At 34.8% G+C, this 20,960-nt stretch overlaps 1 protein-coding gene across 1 annotated transcript in view; it reads left to right on the top strand.

Annotated features, from left to right (window-relative positions):
• LOC149801866 (osteoclast-stimulating factor 1-like) overlaps positions 1-17,646 on the top strand; it is a 28,154-nt gene extending 10,508 nt beyond the window's left edge. The window contains exons 3-8 of the mRNA XM_089956236.1: positions 263-377; positions 3,670-3,761; positions 4,622-4,741; positions 9,312-9,390; positions 13,792-13,881; positions 15,638-17,646. Coding sequence (XP_089812362.1) covers positions 263-377; positions 3,670-3,761; positions 4,622-4,741; positions 9,312-9,390; positions 13,792-13,881; positions 15,638-15,693 — 552 coding nt within the window. The 3' untranslated portion in view covers positions 15,694-17,646. The remainder of the gene's footprint in view (positions 1-262; positions 378-3,669; positions 3,762-4,621; positions 4,742-9,311; positions 9,391-13,791; positions 13,882-15,637) is intronic.
• The last annotated feature ends 3,314 nt before the right edge of the window (positions 17,647-20,960 follow it).

The following is a 20,960-nucleotide window of genomic DNA, read 5'->3' as shown; positions in this document are numbered from 1 at the left end:
CACTATTCAGGAGTCTTGTATTAGACCCATCTAATATGTTTTGATACACAAATAAATGATCGCATAAATACCAAATCTGAGACATTTAAGACAAATTGAAAGCTTTTGTGGAACAAAATTCTGAAACTGTTGTGCACATCTATGGATCACCTCTAGGCATTTTCCAAGGTTTGAAATCTATAATTTGCTTGGTATTGGATGTACTGGCAGCTTTAAACGTGTTAAGAAAATACTCTCTCAGATTATTCTACCATGATTCCAGTCTGATGAGCTTACATTTGATGAAGGCGACCTTCTGTACCTACTGGACGTGTCCAACCCTGACTGGTGGAAAGGTAAATGTGGCAACAGAACAGGTCTAATTCCTAGTAACTATGGTGAGTAAATAATATTGTAGCTTTTGTATAGCCTTTATTGGCATATTATAATGAGCCATAGGTGCTACTTTTATTTGGTGACAGCGGCAGTACTATTATCAGTAACTGTGGTGAGTAAATAATATTGTAGCTTTTGTCTAACCTGTATTGGCACATAACAAGTCATAGGTATTACTTTTATTTTGGTGACAGCGGCAGTACTATTGTCAGTAATAGTAAGGTCAGGAGTAGATGTTTGTTGAATGACCTATACAGGGAGAGTCTGATGGGACAACAATGTGTACTCCAGGCTCCTTATGGGTACACTTGTTTGTTGAATGACCTATACAGGGAGAGTCTGATGGGACAACAATGTGTACTCCAGGTTCCTTATGGGTACACCTGTTTTTTGAATGACCTATACAGGGAGAGTCTGATGGGACAACAATGTGTACTCCAGGCTCCTTATGGGTACACTTGTTTGTTGAATGACCTATACAGGGAGAGTCTGATGGGACAACAATGTGTACTCAAGGCTCCTTATGGGTACACTTGTTTGTTGAATGACCTATACAGGGAGAGTCTGATGGGACAACAATGTGTACTCCAGGCTCCTTATGGGTACACTTGTTTGTTGAATGACCTATACAGGGAGAGTCTGATGGGACAACAATGTGTACTCCAAGCTCCTTATGGGTACACTTGTTTGTTCAATGACCTATACAGGGAGAGTCTGATGGGACAACAATGTGTACTCCAGGCTCCTTATGGGTACACTTGTTTGTTGAATGACCTATACAGGGAGAGTCTGATGGGACAACAATGTGTACTCCAGGCTCCTTATGGGTACACTTGTTTGTTGAATGACCTATACAGGGAGAGTCTGATGGGACAACAATGTGTACTCCAGGCTCCTTATGGGTACACTTGTTTGTTGAATGACCTATACAGGGAGAGTCTGATGGGACAACAATGCATAGTCCAGGTTCCTTATGGGTACACCTGTTTTTTGAATGACCTATACAGGGAGAGTCTGATGGGAAAACAATGTGTACTCCAGGCTCCTTATGGGTACACTTGTTTTTTGAATGACCTATACAGGGAGAGTCTGATGGGACAACAATGTGTACTCCAAGCTCCTTATGGGTACACTTGTTTGTTGAATGACCTATACAGGGAGAGTCTGATGGGACAACAATGTGTACTCCAGGCTCCTTATGGGTACACTTGTTTGTTGAATGACCTATACAGGGAGAGTCTGATGGGACAACAATGTGTACTCCAGGCTCCTTATGGGTACACTTGTTTGTTGAATGACCTATACAGGGAGAGTTTGATGGGACAACAATGTGTACTCCAGGCTCCTTATGGGTACATTTGTTTGTTGAATGACCTATACAGGGAGAGTTTGATGGGACAACAATGTGCACTCCAGGCACCTTATGGGTACACTTGTTTGTTGAATGACCTATACAGGGAGAGTCTGATGGGACAACAATGTGTACTCCAGGCTCCTTATGGGTACACTTGTTTGTTGAATGACCTATACAGGGAGAGTCTGATGGGACAACAATGTGTACTTCAAGCTCCTAATGGTTACACTTGTTTGTTTCAAGACTCATATTGCTTTCCACATTTACATCATAATATGTTTATGAGACATAGCATAGTTTAAACAAGTTGATTTGATTTTATATAGTGTTCTGTGAATTGAAATTTAGTTAACTTCTTAAACTTCACTATGACCCTTTATTGTTGTGTGTAACAGGTAGTGAGAATTTAGGTATTGTTTTCCACTTCACATCATGTGTTTTTCAGACATGATGGTGTTCCACAAAAGAAGTGGATTTTTAAAATAAATATTTTGTTAATTGAATTTAGTTTAGCTTTTATGGAACAAATTATAAGTAGCTGATTAATTATCTTTTTTATGGAACTGATAATAAGTAATAATAACTGATAATAAGTAATAATAACTGATAATAAGTAATAATAACTGATAATAGGTAATAATAACTGATAATAGGTGATAATAAGTAATAATAAGTAATAATGACTGATAATAGGTGATAATAAGTGACAGTGATTCAGAGCTAAACATAACTGACATCCCTGAAAAAGAGTGAGTACAAATTCTTAGACTAAGCACAATAAAATGAAATCAATCTGACCTGTATAGTTGAAATTAACCTAAACTGCATACTTTGAACTGTGTAGATGAAATCTGTCTGAACTGTTTAAGTTGGTGAAATCAGTCTGAACAGTGTTGGTTAAATCAGTCTGAACTGTGTAGGTGCAAATCACTCCAAACTGTATAGGTGCAAATCAGTCTGAGCTGTGTAGATGAAATCAGTCTGAACTGTGGAGATGAAGTCAGTCTGTACTGAATAATTTTGTGAAATCACTCCAAACTGTGTAGGTGCAAATCACTCTAAACTGTATAGGTGCAAATCAGTCTGAACTATGTAGATGAAATCAGTCTGAACTGTGGAGATGAAGTCAGTCTGTACTGTATAATTTTGTGAAATCACTCCAAACTGTGTAGGTACAAATCAGTCTGAGCTGTGTAGATGAAATCAGTCTGAGCTGTGGAGATGAAGTCAGTCTGTACTGTATAATTTTATGAAATCACTCCAAACTGTATAGGTGCAAATCAGTCTGAGCTGTGTAGATGAAATCAGTCTGAACTGTGGAGATGAAGTCAGTCTGTACTGTATAATTTTGTGAAATCACTCCAAACTGTATAGGTGCAAATCAGTCTGAGCTGTGTAGATGAAATCAGTCTGAACTGTGGAGATGAAGTCAGTCTGAACTGTATAATTTTGTGAAATCACTCCAAACTGTGTAGGTGCAAATCACTCTAAACTGTATAGGTGCAAATCAGTCTGAACTATGTAGATGAAATCAGTCTGAACTGTGGAGATGAAACTAGTCTGAAGTAAATACATATTTTGTTTACCAAACAAAATAGGGTGATATGGTTAAAAGGTTAAACTATTTTCAACACATATTACTAGAATGTGAATCAAAAGTTGTGGCTCATCCAAGTTCCATTGTGTGAATTAAATCCATGCCTTGAGAAGCCACCTAATTAAAATAGCTTGTATTTTAAATCATAAAAGGTTATTGTTTTTGTGTAATGTTTACTGTTACTGTTCTACAAGGCATAAGGGTGCAGCCTTGATAAGAGGCAGAATTGAAAATGGCTTGACTTGTCTGTAATAGTTTAGGTCATGAGAAATTGGTTGCTATGGTAATGTGTGTAGTTGGAACACTTCATTGGTGGATATTTAACATCAACTTGCTGTTTCAGTGGAGGAAAACACTGAGTCTATAGACTGTCCACTTCATGAGGCAAGCAAGAGGGGTAACTTGCCTTTTCTTCAAGAATGCATTGCTAATAACGTAAGTCCTAATCTTAAACACTTTATAAGAATTATTTTGTATGCCAAGTCAAGTCAAAATCTTAAACACTGTATCATATATGTTTTGTATGCCAAGTCAAGTCAAAATCTTAAACAACTATGAGATAAAGTTTGTATGCCAAGTGAAGTCACTATCTTAAACATTTTATAAGATATATTTTGTATGCCTTGTCAAGTCATAATCTTGAAAACTATATAAGATTTATTTTGTATGTCAAGTCAAATCATAATCTTAAACACTTTATAAGATTTATTTTATATTTCAAGTCAAGTCACAATTTTGAACACTTTATAAAATTTATTTTGCATGCCACATCAAGTCACTATCTTTAACACTTTATATAATATATTTTGTATTTCAAATCAAGTCACAATCTTAAACATTTATAAGACTATTTTGTATGCCACAATCTTAAAAACTATATAAGATGTACTTTGTATGCCAAGTCAAATCACAATCTTAAAACACTTGATGAGATATATTTTTTTGCCAAGTTAAGCACATACACGTTTACCAGACATATGTGAGCACAAGATATTAGCATAAAATGAATGGTTTATATAGTAAGTGTTTTAGCATAGTTCTCTTTAAACAAATCAGATTCAGTTACACCAGACAAGCAATAAAATTGTAAGGATTGAATTTTATCAATAATTTGCAATGATTACCCTTATGATAAAACTGTAAGACAGTCTTTATGGTGAGCTAATTGTTCATCATAAGGCTATTAAATAAGATTTGATTTATCTACCATTCTTACTTTGTGTATACTCTCTTGATTTTTTTGTAGTTATAGTAATCAGTATTCCTGACATAGCAATGCCTGACTTTATTCCCAGGTATCTGTAAATGGTCTAGACAAGGCAGGTTCTACTCCAGTACATTGGGCAGCCCATGGTGGACATACACAGTGTTTGGAGGAGATACTCAAAGTTCCAAACTGTGCAATAAATGTGCAGGTCTGTCTTTACTTTTTTTTGTCATGAAACACAAGCTGTGTAATGAATTTATTTGCATCAGATGTATATATTGCTGTACTCTATGCCAGTTATTGATGAAGGCATATTTGGGGGAAATGCAGAATACCAAAAGTATTATTTCCAGAGTCCATATAGTTTGTTAAGATCAAATATTTGCCAGAACTTACAGAAGAATTTGAGAATAAAGACAGATTCCATGGGTGCAAAGTTTTTGCTGAGTGTTCTAGCAGATACTTGAACTGATCAAGCTGTGCATTTTAGTTGCTCCATTTTGTTCTGGCAAACATTTAAATTGAACAAACTGTGCATACGAGATTGTCCTGGCAAATGCTTAAACTGCAAGATAGAGTGTTCTGGTGAACACTTAAAACGGAACAAACTACTGCTTGAGTGTTCTGGTAAACTTAAACTGAACAAACTGTGAGTGCTAGAGTGTTCTGGCAAACACTTAATCTGCATGCTAGAGTGGTCTGGCAAACTCTTAAACTGCATGCTAGAGTGGTCTGGCAAACTCTTAATCTAAACAAACTGTGCATGCTAGATTGTTGTGAGAAACACTTGACAATGCAACTGTTTGCTAAAGTGCTCTAGCAAACACTGGTACTAATGCTGGAATGTTCTGGCAAACACTTAAACTGAACAAATCATGCATGTTAGAGATTTCAGGAAAACACTTGAACAAACTATGCTTGCTGGAGTCTTGTAGCAAACACCTGACCTGAACAAACTGTGCATACTAGAGTGATGTGGAAACACTTAAACTGAATAAACTATGCATGCTAAAATGTACTGGCAAGCACATGAACAGAACAATCTGTATATGCCAGAATAAACTGTTTATGTTAGAATATTCTGGTAAATACTTGAATTGAACAGACTGCATGCTGGGATGTTATGGAAACACTTGAACTGAACAAACTGTGCGTACTAGAGTGATGTGGCAAACACTTGAACTGAACAAACTATGTATGCAAAAGTGTTCTGGCAGGCACTTGAACAGAACAATCTGTGCACCAGAGTGGCTAACTCTTGAACTGTGTAGACTGTGTATGCCAGAATAAACTGTTTATGCTAGAATGTTCAGGTAAATACTTGACATGAACAAACAGTGCATGCTGGGATGTTATGGCAACACTTGAACTGAACAATTGGTGCATGCTGGGATGTTATGGCAACACTTGAACTGAACAACTGGTGCATGCTTGTCATTCCAGAATGTTCTGGCAATCACTTGAACTTAACAAAGTGTGCATGCAAGAGTGTGGGAAATGCTTAAATATAGCAAACAGTGCATTCAAGAGTGTGGGAAATGCTTAAATGTAGCAAACAGTGCATGCAAGAGTGTGGGAAATGCTTAAATATAGCAAACAGTGCATGCAAGAGTGTGGGAAATGCTTAAATATAACAAACAGTGCATGCTAGAGTGTGGGAAATGCTTAAATATAGCAAACAGTGCATGCAAGAGTGTGGGAAATGCTTAAATATAGCAAACAGTGCATGCTAGAGTGTGGGAAATGCTTAAATATAGCAAACAGTGCATGCAAGAGTGTGGGAAATGCTTAAATATAGCAAACAGTGCATGCTAGAGAGTTAAAGCAAATGCTTACATTTAACAAAGTGTGCATGCAAGAGTGTGGGAAATGCATAAATATAGCAAACAGTGCATGCTAGAGTGTGGGAAATGCTTAAATATAGCAAACAGTGCATGTTAGAGTGTGGGAAATGCTTAAATATAGCAAACAGTGCATGCTAGAGTGTGGGAAATGCTTAAATATAGCAAACAGTGCATGCTAGAGAGTTAAAGCAAATGCTTGCATTTAACAAAGTGTGCATGCAAGAGTGTGGGAAATGCTTAAATATAGCAAACAGTGCATGCTAGAGAGTTAAAGCAAATGCTTACATTTAACAAAGTGTGCATGCAAGAGTGTGGGAAATGCTTAAATATAGCAAACAGTGCATGCTAGAGAGTTAAAGCAAATGCTTACATTTAACAAAGTGTGCATGCAAGAGTGTGGGAAATACTTAAATATAGCAAACAGTGCATGCTAGAGAATTAAAGCAAATGCTTACATTTAACAAATAATGCATCCCAGATTGTTCTGTCAGATGTTTAAATTTAATAAGTAGTGCATGCTCAATTGTTCTGGCAAATGCTTATATATAACAGACAGTGAATGCTAGAGTGTTCTGGCAAATGCTTAACGTAACAGACAGTGAATGATAGAGTGTTCTGGCAGATGCTTAAATGTAACAAACAATGAATGTCTGCGTGTTCTGGCAAATGCTTAAATGTAACAGACAGTGAATACTAGAGTGTTCTGGCAAATACTTGAATGTAACAAATGGTGAATGCTAGAGTGTTCTGGCAAATACTTAAATGTAACAGAGTGAATGCTAGAGTGTTCTGGTAGATGCTTAAATGTACCAAACAATGAATGCTAGAGTGTTCTGGCAAATTTTTAAATTTAATAAACTCTGCTTGCTAGAATGTTCTGGCAAATGCTTAAATTTAACAAATTGTGTAAACTAGATTTTTGTGGCAAACATTTGCATGCTAGTACTCAATTGGTACACATGATTCTTATGTTTGAGTGCAGTAAATGTCACGCAGTCACACACATCAAATCAGTAGGAACTGGCAAGACTGCTCAAAAATGTCATTTACAACAGCTGTCAGTCATGTAAATGGTTATGTTGTGTAAATAATACAACATAGTCTTGATGATTTCTTTTGTAATCAGTATTTATAAAATTTGTTTTACTACCCATATTTTCCTGTTTTCTTAGCAACATTGGTTCTTGTGACCACAAACATTTGTTTGCTAGAGAAAGTAATTGAAAATCACAAATGTAGAATATATATTTGTTTGTAAAGTACACATATCTCCATTGCAAACCTGCACAAGTCTGAGTCCAAAATTGTTTTAAATAGAAAAATTGGAAGCATTGCTATAATTGCATAAATATTTAATCAGGCCATTTATGTATGCATTTAAATTGGGTCATTTATATGTGCATATAAACATGCATGCCAGATTTCATTTGTATATCAGAAAAATGTAAACAGGTCATTTATGTATGCATTTAAACATACATAACAGATTTCATGTGTTTATTGGAAATGATTTTTACTTAATTATGATTAAAATGTTTTCCGTATTGAAAAATCAAAATCTCCAGAAATGTGTAAATAAATTGAAACACTAGTCTAATGACCTGAAAATCAAATAAGATCACCTACATGTCAATAAATATATGCCTACCAAATCTTATTTCTCTACCTCATGTTGTTTAAACACGGTTTTTGTTATTAAAAGAATCCATGTTGCAAAATGTTGAAAGTATGTGTTTGGAAAAAAAAAACGAATAGTTGCTGTAATGGCTGACAGATTTAGTTGCTTCATCCTGATAGCTAGAATGCAGAGAGCATAGAGATAAAAAAATTATCAGGTTTTGTCCTGATTTCAAATTACTTTAAACATAGAGATATATTTAAATCCTGTTTTGTACTGACTTCAGTTAATCTTGAGCACAGAGATATATTTACATCAGTTTTGTTGCTGACACAGGTATGTAGGTTGAATGTATTTTATGCAATCTTGCAAACAAGCTTCTTGGTATAGGTGTACAGTGCCAGTTGAAGATCTGCAAGAACTTAGGACATACTTATATCATTTTGTTTTTACACAAAAATATCTGCAGTACAGTAGAAACTGTATTGAATGACCACCCCTTTTGCCCAAAAATTATGGTCTCCCAAGACAGGTGGTCTCTCATTACAGGCCTTAATACTATATAATGAATCAGTCTATGTTCTGAGGACCTGATCTCTCAAGACAGGTGGTCCTTCATAACAGTGGTCTTTCAAGATAGATTTTATTGTATACATCTTTATGATGCCGTGTACATAAATGTATACCGCTCCGGTGGCCTAGTGGTTAAAGCGTCCGTCTCGGAAGCAGGAGGTTGTGGATTTGATCCCCGGCCACGTCATATCAAAGACTTACAAAAATGGTACTAACAACTGCCTCGCTTGGCGCTCAGCATTAAGAGGTTACTGTTAGGACTGGTCGGCCTGGCGTCAGAATAATGTGACTGGGTGGGACATCATGCTGCATGATGCCCCAGTGCTGGACATCACTATAAACTGCAACACTGCAGACATCGTAGTGATATGACTGAAAAATTGTTAAAGCTACATTAAAAATCCTAATCACACACATAAATGTATACATGTATCAGTTTTTAAATGTATACATATATCAGTTTTTATAGGTGGAGGGTAGTAGAAGAAAACATGGGAGGGGACCACTTTCTTACTGAAAGTTTAAGTAAAACAGCTGGTAAGAAATGGTCTAATGCATATAAATATGTCAGGAGTTATTATTATCCACTTATAAAAGGTTCCTATAGCTTACTTTTATACAAGTCTGTTCATTGATCTGCATTGATTCTGTTTTTTGTATTTACTGGCAATATTATTTGAACAGGAGTTACATAAGTTCAAAAACAACTTCTTAATAGAACTATTTGATGTTCTTGCTTTCAGAACAAGTTGGGTGACACCCCTATCCACTGTGCCGCCTGGAAAGGTCATGCTGAAGTAGTGAGGATGCTTTTGGAAAAGGGTTGGTGATATATCACTACTTAGACATGTGATCATGAACTTTGCTTTTGGAAAAGTTTTGCTGATATCTCATTACATAGACATGTAATCATGAACTTTGCTTTTGGAAAAAGGTTGGTGATATCTCACTACATAGATGCGTAATCATGAACTTTGCTTTTGGAAAAAGGTTGGTGATATCTCACTGCATAGATGTGTAATCATGAACTTTGCTTTTGGAAAAAGGTTGGTGATATCTCACTACATATACATGTGATGAACTTTGCTTTTTGACAAGGGTTTTTGATATGTCACTACATAGACATGTGATCATGTTCTGTTTTGCAGATAATCTCTGTTGTTTTATGTCCTATTTTACATAGATAATAGCTCTTATACTGTACACAAAATTTAACAGGAAGTCACTAGATGCTTAATTCACCCTGGTATGATCTGTTTTATTTGAAAAGGGAGAAACAAAGATATCCATGTTTTTATTTGAAAAGGGAGATACCCATGTTTTTAGTTGAAAAGGGAGGTACCCATGTTTTTAGTTACAAATGGAGATAGCTGTGTTTTCTTTTGGAAAGGGAATTATCCATGTTTTCATTTTAAAAGGGAGATATCCATGTTTGTAGTTGAAAAGGGAGATATCAATGTTTTCAGTTGAAAAGGGAGATATCAATGTTTTTAGTTGAAAAGGTAGATAACCATCTTCATTCAAACCAATTGATTCATAAGATCATCTTCCAGAGAAAGATTAGATTCATCAGTTCTTTTTATTTTATTCCCCATATTTCTCAACTGTACTATAAAAAGAAATTTTGTTAAATGTCTGTACTTGTTGCAATCAAACCCGTTTTAACATAGTCTGGTTAAAGACTGTGTTCATGGTTATGTGCAAAATAGCCTGGTTTTCAAAAATGAAAAGTCCCAGTTTTATTTGCAAGATTTGCTTAGTGTATTTTTTAAAGTATCATCCTCTTCACCATTTTCCTCTCTTAATGATGTTCTAATTAGCATGCAGTTAGATGTTGACTGTTAGTATGTGTCAGTTTGGAGTTGACTGTTATTATGTGCCAATTTGGAGTTGACTGTTATTATGTGCCAGTTTGGAGTCGACTGTTATTATGTGCCAGTTTGGAGTTGACTGTTATTATGTGCCTATTTAGAGTTGACTGTTATTATGTGCCCATTTGGAGTTGACTTATTATGTGCCAGTTTGGAGTTGGCTGTTATTATGTGCCAATTTGGAGTTGGCTATTATTATGTGCCCATTTGGAGTTGACTGTTATTATGTGCCAGTTTGGAGTTGACTGTTATTGTGTGCCATTTTGGAGTTGACTGTTATTGTGTGCCATTTTGGAGTTGACTGTTATTATGTGCCATTTTGGAGTTGACTGTTATTATGTGCCATTTTGGAGTTGACTGTTATTATGTGCCATTTTGGAGTTGACTGTTATTATGTGCCATTTTGGAGTTGACTGTTATTATGTGCCATTTTGGAGTTGACTGTTATTATGTGCCAGTTTGGAGCTGACTGTTATTGTGTGCCAGTTTTGAGCTGACTGTTATTATGTGCCATTTTGGAGTTGACTGTTATTATGTGCCAGTTTGGAGCTGACTGTTATTATGTGCCAGTTTGGAGCTGATTGTTATTATGTGCCAGTTTGGAGTTGACTGTTATTATGTGCCAGTTTTGAGTTGACTGTTATGTGCCAGCTAGGTGAATTGAAATGTGACATTTGATACATCTGCAAAAGATAGTCCTTCACAGATAATGGCTTTATTTATCATGAGTTGAGTATCAAAAAATATTCATCGAAGTAAAGTCTGCAGACAGTTAGTGATCTATGTCCAAAGTGAATTACTTTTTTATTTCATAGTGAGATATTGAAATATATCAGTGGGAGAAAAATTATATTGCTATATGTGACTATATAATGATATCACATTTGTAACTACTTTTGTTCATATTTAGGATGTGTATGCTATTTAAACCTGTATTTCTGTATTTAGGCCCTTTTCATCTTCTTTCCTATTTCCCTCCACATCTGGATGTACAGATCTTAAATTATTACATAGTCACTATAGTTTTCTTATAGTATATGCAGTTTCATATATCTGATATCACAATGTGTTACATGTCACTTTATGTGATTAAGATTGGTCCATATAAGCCCATGAAATTATTGTGCAATATTCTGTTTACTGATTGGCTGTGATGATGGGATAACTTTTTTAACACCGCCATCTAAAATTGTTTTCTATTAACATTTTGGTGGTCATTTTTTGGCTTGACTCATTTTCTCTGTCTGAATATGGCTAGTTTACCCCCATGGAGGTTTGTTGTGTCATGTATAACAATATCATCATATGAAAGAGTGCATAAAACCCCAATACAAGAGCAACAACAAGAAGTAAAACTAAGGGTATTGCTCATTTCATGGTGGATGTTTCAGGTGGGGGTGGAGGGCGGGCAGAATATCCATAACATAGAATCCACCCCATATAAAAGCATGGTTAAAATGTTGAAGTAAATAAACTCACCTCTGTTCACAGAAGAATGTGGACATAAACTGGTCTCCCAACTGACAGAACTTCGTCAAACCACAGCATATTTACATAGTAAATACATGATGCAAATCAAACTCAAAATGAAATTTGTTTATGTCTTCCTTACAGTCTACTGTTTCCAAATTTAATACTCCAAATACAGTATATATGGGAATTTCTGTATCCAGTAATCCTGTCACAAATACAGTATATATGAGAATTTCTGTATCTAGTAATCCTATCACAAATACAGTATATATGGGAATTTCTGTATCCAGTAATCCTCTTTTCACATAACTGTTGCAACAATGTAATGTTTAGTTGTGAAAGTGACATTTTATGGTGAACATGGACTCTAGCCGGTACTGTGTACCATATCAAACAATGTGATATCATACACGTTTGAAATTCTGTGTTGAAAAATTATTTTTGTTTTTATAAAATGTTCTGTTTGTTTGGATGGATGCATGTTATTTGATTTATAGTTTGTAGATAGGTATGATCTACTTGTCCTAGTTCAGCTTGATTTGGGACTAATTTTTATGCACAACAAATAAAAGGTGCAGCCTCTGTCAGAAAGAACAAAATTATTCATTCTTCTTTGTATCTAATAATTTCAGCTTTAAAAAAACTATGCGATAAAAATATAGATTTAATATTAGATTTATGAAACTCGATGAAAATGTTCAGCTTTTGATTGCCAAGGTTCACAAAAGCTGGACATTGTTCAACTCATTTCATAAATTCAATATTAAATCATTACCCATTTGAGATTCTCTATATATGTCAGCTGTAGATCCTAAGTGTACATGTATGCAGTCAGTGGGGTGCCATCAAGAATTGCCTAAACACAAACTCTAAATAGCAAAATGTATGTTTCAGGTATTATCTTTTTTATAATTAGCTTTCTAATGAATCGTGTAAACTGTTATTGATATGAGTACAGGCTGGTGTAGAGAGGTTTTGGGTTACAGTCAGTTTTGATAGGTTTGAGAAGAACATTAAAACCAGCATGATTTTGTAAATTTGATAAATTGCGAAATAGATCTACATATCTTAAACCAAGTCAAAATTAGTGTCCTTTAGAATTTGTCAGTATTCCGCATCACCAGTTGCAACAATCGGACAGCATCCAGTCACTAAATTACAGATGTGAATCAAATTTAGGTTTTACCAGGGTTTAATGTTCCAGAATAGATTAATTTTTTCTACTTATATGATATGAGAGTGTAAGTCAACAGGAGAATTCATTTGTCTGTTGATGATTGAGCGTATTGGACAGCCACCATTTTCCTGTTGGCATATCAATTTTTTTGTCAAATACATTTTTCAATGATACAAGTTGTTTAAAAATTGATACATTATAATAGATTAGATATAGTGGAATCTAAATTTGGTTCATGTCAGCCACTTTTTTGCCATATTTAATCTGTGTCTGATTTCTGACATGCTCCATACTCATGGGTGAATTTCAGGTGTTTCTATGACATTTTTCTTTTGCTGTGGGTGGATTGGGGTATTGGCACTAATAATAAAAAACTATGTTATATTATAGTTTGTTGAAGAATAAAAATGAGCTTTTATCCTGACAAACTGGCAAATAAAATAGTAAAATGAACAAGTTATTCATTCTAACAAAATAAATTGCATGTATATACATATTGCAATTGTTATATTGTCTCAGGTGTGGTGGAAATTGGATCAATAATAGGACATAAATTTGTGATTATATCTGATATATTCCCATGTGCTAGGGCAGAGCCAATTGAGACCGATAATATTGTGATTGTAACTTTTCTATTCCCAGGTGCTAGGGCAGAGCCAGTTGAGACCGATAATATTGTGATTGTAACTTTTCTATTCCCAGGTGCTAGGGCAGATCTGAAGAATAATGACAACAAGCTTCCTTATGAACTGGCCAAAGATCCAGAAACAGCAGCTTTATTAAGACAAGCAGGTTGGTGGCTTGATATTACGCTATTCATTTTATCCCCAAGTTTTAATATTAAAGAAGGATGAATGAACTAGCTGACTATGTTTTGCCATATACAGCAATTCTGTCAAGTATTACATGTACTGGGTCTTAGGTTTTATGTCAGGGAATACAATTTTGTTGAGATCTGATTTTAGGAAAATTATTCTGAAATTGTACATCTTGTCATGGGAGTCACAGTGGTTAAGGTGTTAGGCTGACAACCCAAAAGTCACAGAATCAAGTCCTGTCCAGATCAGTCTGGGTGAGCTGCATTGGAGCGTCTCAAGTAAACAATTATACTCCCATTCCATTAGTACTGTATAACCTTTTATGTGCTGATGTATTGTCAAACACCTAACAAATGACACACATTATGGGGACCTAATATCTGTTGGTTTTGGGGTTTGTTTCTTGACTTTATGAAATTCATGAGCAATCTGAGCTCTTGAGTTTTTCCATTCCATATAAGCCATTCCATTCCATATAAGCCATTCCATTCCACATAAGCCATTCCATTCTATATAAGCCTTTCCATTCCACATAAGCCTTTCCATTCCACAAAAGTTTTTCCATTCCATATACGGGGGCCCCGAGTGGCCGAGTGGTCTAAAGCGCTCACCGTTCCGGATCACTGCCATCTCACCTCTGTCTGCGTATGTTCGAGTCCAAGGCTCGGCTAGCGTGGGTACGTGGGAAAGCCTGCCAGTAGCTTCTCGTGGGTCGGTGGTTCTTTCCTGGGTTTTCCAGGGTTCTTCCTCCACCAGTTATACTGGCCGCCATATATGGCCTATCTTGTGCTGAAAAATGGCGTTAAACCCTACAACTACAACAACAACATTCCATATACATACATAAGTACTTACTGTTAAAGTTACATTGATATTTTAACATATTAAAAGATAATGAAATTTGAGATATGAAACCAGTTTTGGAATTTATATTGTTATGTTGTTACTCTCTTTACCATATTGAATATGTATACACAATTATGTGTAGCCAAGTAAGTGGATTATTAATTGTTCTGTGTGTATCAGTCAGTAAAATAATAGCATAACACATAAAATGCAAGTATTAAGCAGTTATTATTTTCATTTTATGTTTCTAATATATATGAATAGCAATGTATGTCCCTGGTACAAAATTTTTGAAATTTTCTTAATATGTATACAGTGCTTGCCACCTCAGATTTATTTTGGTGCTACCCTGGCTTTCAACCTTTGTGAGCTTTGTGTACTTGCCTCTTTCAATTTATTTTTGGCTGTGTTTTATATTATTGATATTGCTGTATGAAGTATTTGCCAGTACAGTAAAACATAAATAATAATAATAATGAGGACTTTGTATAGCGCCTAATCTTTAGAAGCTCTAAGTGCTTTACAACATTAGACAACACCTATAACATAAAAAGCATAATATTATTTTTTTTAAACCCACCATGAAATTAAAACACAAAAAACAAAACAAATAAAACAACAAAAAAAAACTTTGCCAGATTCAAGACTGACCTAATAACTTAAGTGAGAGGTATATATAATGATAAACCAACTTGTTTATAAAGATATTGGACAGGCGAACTTCACTGTTACATTATCCATTGAATTTGATACTGTGTTTATAATTACATATTTGTTTGCATGCATGTGCCCATCTTTGTCTTCATGTATGTTACTGTAAATTGAAAGATTAATTCGTGTTGATGCTGTACAGTTCTCGAGCGGATTATATTTTCTGATTTCAGTGGCTCCCAGGACTGAATCAGGTGACTATGGGGATGAAGATGAAGATTCGGACTAGATAACAAAGGCCATCTTACAGTTAATGTATCAATGTGTATATTATAATGTCATGTGTAAATATGTCCAAGATTTCTCATGATGGATTAGTAAAGATTGATCAATTCACCAGCTGCGAGTATTGTTTTAAAAATGTTATGTATTTTATGTTGCATTTCATAATGACTAAGCCATTATTGTAATATTTTTGCTTGAAAATTGCCAATTGGCTGTCTTTCCAGTGGCATTGGATTTTCTTACGTTTTTGTCTGAGCTCTATTTTTTGTCTACTTTAAAAAAAAAATGATATCCCAACTTTATAAATTTTATGTTGAAAATTGATTACACACTGCATGAATGGCCTTAGCAAAGCAAATTTAGATGTGGTCTCAGTGATGTGAGCTCAGTGTTTATGAAGATAGAAGAAACCTGGACTAAAGGCACATTGTGCCTGCGAGTAAGCAGATTTTTTGCTCAAAGTATATGAATGTTAATCAAGTAAAGTTTTTTTCAGTAAGTTTTATACTTTCTTACTATTTTTCATTATAAAGTATCGATATTGTCCCTTACTCTTTCTTACATTTTAAAAAATAAGTTGCCCTCCTTTATTCCTACTCTTTCACACAATTTCAGACAAGATTTCAGAGTGGTCCAAATGCTTTGATTTGATGTTATATTTAAACTATCAAGCTTGATATATTCCATGATTGCTTTGACAGAGCAGTCCATTGAGGATATATTACCTTTCATTTTGGGATCTAGGGTAGCTGAATGGTCCAAGGCACTCACCCTTATCGATCACTGCCACCTCAACTCTGTCCATGTAGGTTTGACTCGCTGGCTTGGCCAGTGTGGGTAAGTGGGAAAACTTGCCAGTAAGTTAATGTGGGTTGGTGGTTCTTCCTTAGTTTCCTGGTTCTACCTCCACCGGATATACTGGCCGCATTGTATAGCCTATCATGCACTGATAATGGTGTTAAACCCACAAAAGCCATAAACCATACTAAGTTTAATTCTAAGTGAGAGAATTGACCAAGAAGTTATCACTAAGGTACTTCTTAATTGTGCTTTTATATTTGTGGATGTATAAATGGTTATGGTTTCATTAAATTTCCTCATGTGTTTCATTTTACACTTAACTCATGTTGGTCAGTCAAATGGCAGTGTTTTGATTCAGCATAGCTAGCATATATACCTTTGTAAGTCAAATTCAACTATAAACTGTACAGATCAAGAGCTGTCATTGCATGATGTGTCCACAGATCTGGGTCTATGCAATTTGTTGGAACAGTCATTAATACAAAGAACATAGACCCCTGATCTGCTGGTGCATTTGGCAATGGCAGATCAAGGTTTATGTTCTATGCAGTTGGTCTTATAGGCATGTATGCAGTAATTATCATTAGTCAAAATGTGTCCATCTCTCATTAGGATGAAAAAAAGCTAATTTTATTGCTTAATGAATTTTGAAGAAGAAAAATTTTTTTATAAACAAAACATTTATGAGGCCTAGAAATGTATTTACATGTTACGTTTTTTTTTTGACGGTTTATTCCAGTGATTTATCATCGAACAAGTTAAAAGATTAATGTAGATATCATTGTCTTTTGGGGGAATTATGTCTGCTACATTTAATTGAAGACCAAGTTAACAACGTTATACTAATAAATGCATCATACATCAACTTGTGCATAAGTAACATGATCTGTTTTTGTTGATATTATTTTCAAAATTTGCCCTGTTGTATAATATTATAGTCGGTGTTGCCCATTTTAATGTATATTTTGTATAAGGTTGGTTAACAAAGACCTATTTTGGGCCATTTTTCAGATTTAATATGCAGAATGTTCCAAATGATTCATTAAACCAGTTCTTATTTACTTATGTTATGGGCATGTCCCCTTCGTTTGTTAAAACCAATAAGGATAAAACCTTGTTTGCAGAATATATTTTATTAAAATTCAAGCCAGCAAAATGTGTATTTTCTGTCTGTCATGCCTTGATAAGTTTATAATGACCCCATTAGTTGTCTTTCTTCTTTCTTTCATTCTCACTGGTAAATAATTTCAAAACAAGTATATATAGATGCATATATTATAGAACATCCTTTAAATAAATCTGAATTTTTGTTGTTTAAGTTTTCCTTGATATGTGATAATTAGTAATGTTTATAATAACAATTTGTTTTTATTAAAAATAGATAATATAGCCATTTAAAACATAATCTTAATTAATTTTACCTTCCGATGTGATGCTGATTAAGTTTGTAATGATAACCTGTTTTGATGGTAAATAGACAACATTATAATTTGTTAACATAATCTTACTTCATTTTGCCTAGTTATGTGATGGTGATATAATATTCCTGAAAACAATGTTTTGAGGGTAAATGTATAATATAGTCAGTTGTTAAGATAATCTTAATGGGGCGCTGAGTGGTCTAAAGCGCTCACCATTCCGGATCACTGCCATCTCATCTCTGTCTGCGTGGGTTCGAGTCCATGGCTCAGCTTGCATGGGTACATGGGAAAGCCTGCCAGTAGCTTCTCGTGGGTCGGTGGTTCTTCCCTGGGTTCTTCCTCCACCAGTTATACTGGCCGCCAAGTAGAGCCTATTTTGAGCTGAAAAATGGCGTTGAACCCTAGTACAACAACAACAACAACATAATCTTAATTAATTTTACCTTGGGATGTCATGCTGATAAAGATTCCAATGACGATCTCTTTTGATAGTAAATAGATTGTTTCTGATGAAAAGTCTGTCTTGAGGGTAAAAAGATCATAACTTATTAATATTCATTCATCATTTTGTTTGATGTTCTTCACAATTTAGGTTTAGTTTTACCATTGGGAGCTTTTGTCCTAATATATTTTTTGTAACCTTTAAAGTGTCTTCCCCACTGACTATTAATAGGACCTCCACGATGGCAGTAGTCATAATATAATTGTTTTAGGTGTGTTTTATAGAGCATCAACACATCCAGGTTGTTCAGTGATGAGGCATATGGAACAAGGTTCCTTAGTAAAAAAGAAGTGAACCAGGACCCTATGACAATTCTGGCAAGATAACCACTGAGCCAGTATCACTCCTACCTCCATTAGTTGTATCTAGGGTGCATTGGGCCATTTCACTTTCCCAAGCCTACAATGGTTATTTAGTGTTATATACTGCTTATTTTCAGATATGCATATTGTATATTCCACTTGATACAGTCAAGTATCATCATATTAAGAGTAATCACTAGTCACAGTTCATTACATTCAGTCAACTATGTTCATATTAAGAGTAATCACTAGTCACAATCCATTACATTGTCAACTGTCTTCATATTAAGAGTAATCACTAGTCATATCCCATTACATTCAGTCAACTATCTTCATATTAAGAGTAATCACTAGTCACATTCTATTACATTCAATCAACTATATTTTCATTAAGAGTAATCACTAGTCACATTTCATTAGTCAACTATCTTCATATTAAAGAGTAATCACTAGTTACATTCCATTACATTCAGTCAACTGTCTTCATATTAAGAGTAATCACTAGTCACATCCCATTACATTCAGCCAACTATATTCTCATTAAGAATAATCACTAGTCACATTCCATTAAATTCAGTCAACTATATTTTCATTAAGAGTAATCGCTAGTCACATTCCATTACATTCAGTCAACTATATTCATATTAAGAGTAATCACTAGTCACATTCTATTACATTCTGTCAACTATATTTTCATTAAGAGTAATCACTAGTCACATTCCATTACATTCTGTCAACTGTATTCATATTATGAGTAATCACTAGTCACATCCCATTACATTCCGTCAACTATCTTCATGTTAAGAGTAATCTCTAGTCACATTCCATTACATTCAGTCAACTGCGTGGGTTCAAGTCTAAGATTCAGCCAATGTGGGTATGTGAGAAAGCTTGCCAGTAGCTTCTCGTGGGTCGGTGGTTCTTTCTGGGGTTTTCCCGGGTTCTTCCTCCACCATTAATACTGGCCGCCATAGTCTATCGTCTGCTGAAAAATGGCGTTAAACCCAACAACAACAACATTCAGTCAACTGTCTTCATTTTAAGAGTAATCACTTGTCACATTTCATTACATTCCATCAACTGTCTTCATTATTAAGAGTAATCACTCATCACATTCCATTACATTCAGTCAACTGTCTTCATATTAAGATTAATCACTATTTACATTCCATTACATTCAGTCAACTATCTTCATATTAAGAGTAATCACTAGTCACATCCCATTACATTCAGCCAACTATATTCGTATTAAGAGAATCACTACTCACATCCCATTACATTCAGTCAACTATCTACACATTAAGAGTGATCACTAGTCACATCCCTTTACATTCAGCCAGCTATATTCATATTAAGAGTAATCACTAGTCACAGTTCATTGCATTCAGTCAACTATATTTTCATTAAGAATAATCACTAGTCACATCCCATTACATTCAGTCAACTATGTTCATATTAAGAGTAATCACCAGTCACATCCCATTACATTCAGTCAACTATATTCTCATTAAGAGTAACCACTAGTCGCATTTCATTACATTCAGCCAACTATATTCATATTAAGAGTAATCACTAGTCACATCCCTTTACATTCAGCCAACTATATTCATATTAAGAGTAATCACTAGTCACATCCCATTACATTCAGTCAACTATCTTCACATTAAGAGTAATCACTAGTCACATTCCATTACATTCAGTCAACTATCTTCACATTAAAAGTAATCACTAGTCACATCCCATTACATACAGTCAACTATATTCTTATCAAGAGTAATTACTGTTGTCAGAATCAAGTCCTGTATCTTCTCGTTAAGACTAATCATTCATCACACTCCATTTGATAATTATGTATCTTATCATTAAGAGTAATCACTCATCACACTCCATTTAGGTTCCTCTCATCAGTTATTATGTACTTAAAGCAGGACAGGTACAATGTAATGTTGTGTACATTTACAGGCAGCATATTAGAGAGTATGTTGGCATACATGTCTTTCTTTCATGTACTGTGAATTAAGTTTCTTTACATGTGCTATATGGAAGATAATGCACTGCCTTAAGCAGACAGCTGATCAAAATGACTGCTCCCGTAAGTTCAAGAACTGAAATTGAACTAGTCTAAAGTGCACTAACTTAAGCAGTTATTAAAATAAAGAAAATTAATTTTGCTAGAGTAGACAGTACTAAATTCAAAAAGTGCATAACTTAATTATAACACAAAAAAATTCTGTTAGTTTTTTTC

This window comes from Sinohyriopsis cumingii, chromosome 4 (assembly GCF_028554795.1).
Source record: "Sinohyriopsis cumingii isolate HCF-2022 chromosome 4, ASM2855479v2, whole genome shotgun sequence".
In the NCBI taxonomy this organism is placed as follows: domain Eukaryota; kingdom Metazoa; phylum Mollusca; class Bivalvia; order Unionida; family Unionidae; genus Sinohyriopsis; species Sinohyriopsis cumingii.
The sequence above is the reverse complement of the archived record's forward strand: the minus strand, read 5'-3'. Positions and strand labels throughout refer to the sequence as shown.